General features: G+C 39.3%; 1 protein-coding gene across 1 annotated transcript; it reads left to right on the top strand.

The window, feature by feature from the left end:
• Positions 1-2,972: 2,972 nt before the first annotated feature.
• On the top strand, positions 2,973-7,519 carry gabarapl2 (GABA(A) receptor-associated protein like 2). Its single transcript, XM_019867353.1, has 4 exons — positions 2,973-3,197; positions 4,318-4,373; positions 4,476-4,648; positions 7,325-7,519. Exons 1-4 carry the CDS (start codon positions 3,164-3,166, stop codon positions 7,413-7,415), a joined length of 354 nt encoding a protein of 117 aa, XP_019722912.1. The 5' UTR covers positions 2,973-3,163; the 3' UTR covers positions 7,416-7,519.
• Positions 7,520-8,306: the final 787 nt, after the last annotated feature.

An 8,306-nucleotide genomic window follows, 5' to 3' on the forward strand; every position in this document is an offset into this window, starting at 1 on the left:
TATATACACACACACACACACACACACACACACACACACACACACACACACACACACACATACTGTATGTATTTCACATTTTTTACTCGATTCATTTGTACATTTGTATGTCTGTGATATGTGTCATGTAAAATGTTTTTATATATAATTACATAGATTTTGAAATCTGATTCATATTTGGTCTAACAAAATGTTTAAAAAATAGTTTAAACAAGAACATAGTTAATAACATAATTTTGAATGTAACATCAACTTATTTTGTGGGAGGAAAGTGCAGTAATAATAATTGTTTGTCATCTTTTAAGGAAATGAAGGATATAGCTGAAACCATAAGTTTGAACAGTCTAATTAATATTTAATAAAAAATCTAAATTTGTATTGTTTAAATGGTGTCTGAAGTTGTTTCTGTATTGCTGTAGTTAAAAAAAAAACAGGATGGCCATGATGACAGAAGCTGAGCTGCACTGTAATTGTTCCCAAACAGGTTTTGTGGCTACAGCTTGAAACAATTCACACTTGTCCCTGAACCTCATAATACCCCCATAATAATGTAACATCCTCATAATGTGGTTAAAGATGACTCAATCACTGATGTTCTTTAAACACTTCATTCCCATCAGTGGTAACAGAGTGCACATTCATTCAAGGGCTGCTCCCGGCCACAACTCATGCCCAGTCACTCCACACATTGACTGACAGACTTCAGCCCGCATACTGTAGAAGCTGGAAAGTTCCTATACTTTGCTGAGGTCACAGCCGTCAATCACCAGGCCTACCCTCAACAGCCTACATTCATACCAATGAGTGCAGAAACAAATGGAGTGCACTTCTATAGTGCTTTATCCACACCATACGTGCAAGTAAACATCCATCCATCCATTTTCTCATCTGTTTATCCTTACGAGGGTCACGGGCGTGCTGGAGACTTTCCCTGCTGTCTTCTGGCATTAGGCAGGGTTCACCCTGAACTGGTTGGCAGACAATCGCAGGGCACACATATACAGTAAGAAACAAACATCCGAAGTAACAATCCCACCTAGGGACAATTTAGGGACTTGCATGTTTTCGGAATGTGGGAGGAAATCTGAGTCCCTGGAGAAAACATACTGTACAAACTCCACACAGGATAGCGGGAGCCGGAATCAAACCCTGCACCTCTGCACTGTGAGGCAGATGTGCTAGCCAGTCCATCACCGTGCCGCCCAAGTAAACATATATTTTTTTACACCAATTTACAAAGCATGCTTTTTGTTCAAGATGGCGCCCGAGTAGGCAACCATCGGCAAGTGCTCTTCAAGAGCCTTGCTTTTTTTGTTGTTTTTTGTTGTTTTTGTGTTGTTTTGTTATATGGTGTTGTTGTTTCGTTGTGTGGACCTGATGTGGATTGTTTTCAGCATTTTTGGCCACGACATTCGTCAAAGAAGAAGAATCTGCGCTTGGTGGTTGCGCCTTCTCGGCATCACTTGTGTACCAGCACTGATTTTGATTGGGAGGAATGTCGGCGCCATCTGACTGTCGTTGCTGGACAGCCCCGGAGCGCTTGTGTTTTTTGTGCCTGTAATGGGCAACATTTTTCACAGCCCCGTTTTGTTCAGCGGGAATGTCGGTGCTGTTGGACAGTCTGCGGCTGGATGGATGGCTTGTGGAGCCGACGATGAGAGGTAAGGAGCGTCAGCGCAGAGCGCCGATGCCTGTGTGGAACTGGGAGTCGCGGCTTGGAATTGAAGTGGATTTACATGGCACAGGAGATGTGAGCCAATCTCTCTTTTTCGTCAATGGACGCTATAGCTTCTTGTTGCTTTTAAACTTAGCTTGTAGCAGACGTGTGCACATTTTCAGCATGACGTCTTTGATCTACTGGTGAAAGGACACTTTGCTTTGCTCCTCTTTCATCAATAACTGCTTCAAACAACAAAGTGTAAGTGGTTAAGATTGGACAACTGTCTGTCTTATAACACATAAGACACAGACAGTGTCGTATTATTTTGTCATTTTATGTCAACTGTTCTTTTGATGGCCGCGTGGGCACCCGCAGCGGCTCCTCTCTCTCCTGTGGTTGAGAGGAATGAAATTTCATTTGTGCTGTATGTTGCACATGTAGCACATTTGACAATAAAGTTGACTTGAACTTTCGTATATATGCTGGCAAGTGTGCAGTTTCCCCATTGTTACAATACAAAATAATTGCCTCTGCATCTTGTTTTGTATGATTGTTTATTTATTTGGGGGCAAACTCCTGCAAATGGCATGGACGACCATATGTAGACCTAGGGACTTCAGTTTGACACCTGTGGTTTAATGGATCTGAATGCATCTTCCACCTAAAACTGCCAGACACATTTACCCTTCCTTCTCCTGTCCTACTATTGGTGCTTTGTGCTTTCTTCCACTGGCTCCAACAATACATTTTCATTTTTTTTGTAAGTAGAAAATGCGAAAAGGTTCAGGTTTGAAAGTTACAGTGTTGTTACTAAATCGATTCCATTGTGAGATTGCCAACAGTGGTTGGCCGTTTGGCTGTTGCTTTGCGGGTAAACGTACTCAATAACAATGCGAAAATACAAATACAGTACATTCAATGTAGCTGTGGCGGTGATAGTGGTTCATACTTTTATTTATACATACCCGGTACATTATTTTTATACTGTACTTGTAACAAATCACAATAACTGTAATAAATCATCAGAGGGGTTTTTGACGTCTACAGAATGATGACGTAAGAAAATTGCTTGGGGCCAAAGAGGTAGGGATTGATGACAAATGTATTTCATGTCAAACGTATTTTGTTGCATTACAAACATGTGAAGATAAATATAAAGTGTAACTACAATGGGAAAACATGCGCATTTTAACTTCATTGTCTGGTGACTACACTTGCGATATTCGCCCATTTGCTACCGTCCTCCAAGAAGTACAGCCGAATCAAATAATCCAGCAATGACATCATCCCAAAGGCGGCTCCCGGTTGGCTGACAGCGTGGGGGCGGTGCTTGTTTGTTGTTTTGCTGAAGTGTTGACTTAAAAGAGACGACTGAGGACCTGCTTTACGTCTATTTCGAATCGCAATTTAAACAATACTGAACGATAGCATATTCTCAGACCTAACCTCGAGTGACTCTTGTAATCATCTGTACCGATCCGAGAGAGCCCGAAAACGGCAACCATGAAATGGATGTTCAAAGAGGATCATTCTCTGGGTAAGGGAGGGGAGATGGCGTTCATATGACAAAGGCACGAGAATATTATTTAAAAAACGATTCAGATGGACTATTGAAAATACATTCCATAGAGTGTACAAATGGTATGTTATGTCGGGTGACATTTCATAAACCGTTGTAATGGACGGATGGCCTTGTCCTCGAATGGCTTGACTATCTTGGGAGGCTTCGTGGTTTTAGCTAACACCTTCAATACGACCGACGCCTTGAATACTGCTGCAAAAAAAATCGTATATATAGTTATACTTTATCCAATGGATGATGATGTTGTGAGCAGGTATTTGCGACGAAAGCGTCGTGCCTTTGTTCATACACACAGGACGATTTCAGTACTGCACTTATTGGGCTAATGGTGGTGACACGAAGAGCCGCTCGACTCTCAAGCCTTCGATTCTGCGCCATTGACAAATGCTTATCAAATATTCGATTCGCCTTTGAATAGACCAAAACAGTCAGCCGTGGGCATCCACTCGAAATTGTAGTGCAGCGTTTTAAGCATGGAGGAGACGATTGTTTTGGCAGATCCTGAAGAGGCCTACAGGGGGTGGCCTTTAGAAATTTGCATAACAACTTCTGTTTGATGAAAGTGACGTACATAGTTCCCTATCACTGTTAAATTATATGACAATTGCCTCTGATCGGTGGCCGAAAAGAAAGCCGACTTGCATACTCAACAGAGAGTTCCATTTACACCATTACATCTATCACAACAACAAACAATAATTTCTTGAGAGCACAGCCATGTTGTTAATAATTGAATAGGATGCTGCTATTTTAAATTAGCTGGATGAAGACGACATAGTGGAAAGCCGTGCTATCGTAAAAAAAGTACGGTACAGTACACTACATTTTCAACACATAGTTGTTGCTGTTAGCTGCCAGAAGACATATAATTGTGTGTCCCTTTTTACCCATGTTATTACGAAGTACAAAGCAAGACTGCTTCCCTTCACCGCAACCATGGAAATGTGTTAAAAATGCATGAGTCTGTTGAATCAATGGCTAAGTATAGTCTAAACTTGATTTCACCAAACATGAGCTGTTTTTCGAGTTGTCTTTAGTTCTAAAAATGATGCAAATATTACTTGTTATGCTGCAGAACATCGATGCATAGAATCTGCCAAAATCCGCAACAAGTACCCTGACAGGGTCCCAGTAAGTGAAATCTTTCTGAACTGTTTTTTTTTCTTTATGAGCCTTGTTTTTTTGTTTGTTTTTTTTTAACACGGACTCTTTGCCAACTGCGCACTGCAATAGGTGATTGTGGAGAAAGTGTCTGGGTCCCAGATAGTGGACATTGACAAGAGGAAGTACCTGGTCCCCTCTGACATCACAGTGGCTCAGTTCATGTGGATCATCAGGAAACGCATCCAGCTGCCCTCTGAGAAGGCCATCTTCCTGTTTGTGGACAAGACAGTCCCCCAGTCCAGGTCAGAACAACAATATTTGACAGATCTTGTATGTTGGACCCAACTTGTTCTGTTTATGCATCAGATTTGAACTCAACTGTTTATGATGCGTGAGTGAGATTTATTTCTAGTCTGCTGTAAAAAAGAAATTGTAGGTGTCATCTGAGATACAGTGATTAAGGATTAATGACTCTTCTATCAACAAAAATGGCTTTTTTTTTTTGTTTTAAAAAAACAGCATATAAAGTGGGATTTTTTTCTACAGCTTCCTTAAAATTAACATGACCTTTATCCCCGAGATTGCTTCACTGGTACACTGTCCATCCGTTATTCTATCCATTTTCCGATCCACTTTATCCTCACAAGGGTCGCGGGGGGTGCTGGAGCCTATCCTAGCTGTCTTCGGACAGTAGACGGAGGACACCCTGAACTGGTTGCCAGCCAATCGCAGACTGGTACACTGTGTTGCACCGAAAGCAACCCAGTTCTAGCTGTTGCAATATCCTTACTTACCGTTAGATGTCACTAACTTCTTTACACTGTTTCTTCTCAGGTATGACTCTTGAGAACGAGTCAAATTTGAAAGGAGCTGTATGGTTGGTTAATACATTTTGGCTACTTTTCACAGAAACAACTTCACTTGAAAAACATGGCAGGGAACATTTGCGCCATTCCTTGTTGCTTAGTGGCACTGTTGAGGACCATAATTTGTGCCCCAAAAGTCAATTTAAAAGTCAGTTATACAACAGTCACATCCGGGAAGTTGGCAAATTAGGGACAGCATGAACACAAAGTCAAGCAAGATTTTTAGAAATTAGGGATTCATAAGAACTCTTTATTTCTACACATTCTTTTCACAATTGAATCCCTATTTTAACAGTGTCATCTGCATGTAGCAGGGTTATAGTTAGGAATGGATATCAATCAGATTTTATCGATATTTCTACTCTTAACAATACAGAGTATTGATCTGGTGTTCTTATCGGTACTTTTTTTTTCTTTCTTTCTTTTTTTTTTTTTTTTTTTTTTTTTAGAAAACACACCAAAACAAAAAATGTTCGAATTTAGTTTATTTTTAAGAAATGTACTCGTCTTGCAATTGCAACATTAATTTAATGTTTTTTTTTACTCCCAAAAAACAGTAATTTAGAGAAAAAGAAATGATTTGAACAAATCACTATTATGCTATTAAACATATCAACTCCACCCGAAGTCATCTGGGATAGGCTCCAGCACCCCCCGTGACCCTGTTCACGATAAGCGCTGTTGAAAATGGATGGATGGATGGATGGAAACATGTCAACAATTATTGAGTGTAAAAGAAAACTCATGTAGAGCAACAAAGCTGGAACATCCAGTTAGGCTGCCAAAAGCACCTCTGTGAGGTGAGATGCACATTTGCTCTGTGTTTTTTTTCTTTTAAAGATTGCTTTTGTTTCCCCTGGCATATTTATTGATTGCACTTGTGACAACGTTCATTGAGCAGCGACGTTGCGACATCATCCTTCTGTCCCGCTCCAGTCTCGAGGCATAACCACTCAAACCAAGAATAACCTAAATTTTACTTTAGGTTAATGGTTGCATTTAATGTACATGGAATGTAAAACGTTAACCCATTGTTAATGACACTCATGACAGCTTGCTCACTCCTCTGAGCCTTCAAAGCTGCTGACAAATAACTATCCCACACATCGAAATAACATTACAAAAACTATAGGGCTGCATGGCATGACGGACATTTTTACGGATGTTTTTAAATAATGCTACATAATGTGTCATCACACAGTACTACCTTGGCACAACAAGGAGTCACAGGTGACTCTCGCACGGCGCAGCCGTGGGGCGAGATGGTTCGCCTCCACTTGTGAACATGCATCTGAGAACAATATATGAACTTTATTGTGAGATAGAAACAACATTAGAGAGGTAGAAGGGGCAAAATAACATTTGTATAGCCAAAATCAATCAAATATTAAATTAAAGTAATTTCTCCAAGACCGTTAACAGAGTCGCTACAGGTGGAGTTTATCCAAACTGAAGATCAAAATTCAGCCTCTATATGAGTTGGAGGAATTTCATTATAGTTAGTTTTTACATTGTTTTGACTTTATTTTTGAAATTCAGTTTGTTTTAATTGGTCTTTACAACAGGTTTGTCAGTTTAAAACACATTTTAATGCTTCCTTTTAGTTTAGTTTTACTTTTAGTATTAGCTTTAGTTTTTTTAACATTATTTGTCAAGTGCAAAATAAAAACTAAACTAAACTATAAATCTCAAGCAACTGATGGATTTTCCTTCCTCTGAAATGACTTTCAGCAATATCGACACAAATACATTAAAAGTGAACTCTGAAGGCTCATGTATGATGTTAACTGACAAAGATGAAAATGGACATTTTTGCTATTAATATAGTATGTTTCATTAAGTTTTAGAAATGCAAGATGAAGATTCAGTTAGTTTTCTTTTTTTTTAAGCAGTTTTGTTTTATTTTTATTTTTTTAAATCCGTTCACAATAATGTGTTCAATTTTATTTTATATATTTTTTAACTCTAATTACCTTATTTGAATTCATCTCTTTGTTTATTTATTCCCAACTCGAAGAACCTTAGTTGGTAATTGCAACTGTTAAAATGAACAGCCGTCGTATGTAGCAGAGGAGCTGGCGATATTGAAAATGTGTCCATTTCATGTTTCAGCATCACAATGGGACAGCTGTATGAAAAGGAGAAAGACGAAGATGGCTTTTTATATGTGGCTTACAGTGGCGAAAACACCTTCGGCTTGTAAAAGAAGCAGCCATGATAGTGAGCCGACCTTACCTGCTGACATCTAATCATAGCCCTCGCTTGGCCTCTGGAGAAAGGCTTGGGAACCCCATTGAAAACACCACAGAAGGATGGACTACCTGCTCACCAGGATAAATCAAAAAAGTGTGCCAGTGTCTTTTGTTTTTTTGTGCCCCATGTTGCACCTGTCCATCAAAGATTCATATATTTAGTTGCTTATAGTGTGGTAACTTTTCTTTTCTTTTCTTCCCAACTCCTTTTGTGTGAATGGCTTGCATTTAGTTTTACTTTTGTCTTTGAAAACAATATTTATGAAATTGGAATATTTTAATTTAAATATTTGGAGGTAAGGTAGCTGGATGACCTAACCAATAAAAAGAGGTAAATAAATCATGTGTCACGGTGTCAGTTTTGACCCAAAAGCACCATTCGTCACCACAAAAGTTCAAAGTCTTTAATTGGCAAAAGAAGAATATGTGTGAGAATCATTTGATGGCAGCAATAATCAAGTGTTGGATGGAGTCCCTGAGAGCACACAGGTGAGTGCAATGTAGTGGCAATGTTGCAATGTTGAGTGTCCTTTTTTCGAGCAGGAGTTACTTGTAGGAAGATTCCTTGAAATGCTTCACGTGTGGCACACTGTGATAAGAGACAAAGGCACTGGCCGAAGAAAGGTGGGCTGGAGGAGACACTCAAAGCCCTCAAGTGAATATTGGATACCTTCATGTATAATGTTTGGCCCGTAGTAGTGTAGTTCTACATTTTCCGTAAATTTCACCTGAAAAACAAATATTCCTGTGTGTGTGTGTGTGTGTGTGTGTGTGTGTGTGTGTGTATATATGTGTATATATATATATATATATATATATATATATATGTGTGTGTGTGTGTA

This window comes from Hippocampus comes, unplaced genomic scaffold, assembly GCF_001891065.2.
Source record: "Hippocampus comes isolate QL1 unplaced genomic scaffold, H_comes_QL1_v1.1 scaffold2, whole genome shotgun sequence".
Classification (NCBI taxonomy): domain Eukaryota; kingdom Metazoa; phylum Chordata; class Actinopteri; order Syngnathiformes; family Syngnathidae; genus Hippocampus; species Hippocampus comes.

What these genes read in the sequence shown, in the direction of transcription:
- gabarapl2 (XM_019867353.1), top strand. Translation starts at nt 3,164, where the DNA reads ATGAAATGGATGTTCAAAGAGGATCATTCTCTGG. An exon ending in AGTACCCTGACAGGGTCCCA is followed by an intron (nt 4,374 to 4,475) that starts GTAAGTGAAATC and finishes GCACTGCAATAG; the next exon opens with GTGATTGTGGAGAAAGTGTC. An exon ending in AAGACAGTCCCCCAGTCCAG is followed by an intron (nt 4,649 to 7,324) that starts GTCAGAACAACA and finishes TTCATGTTTCAG; the next exon opens with CATCACAATGGGACAGCTGT.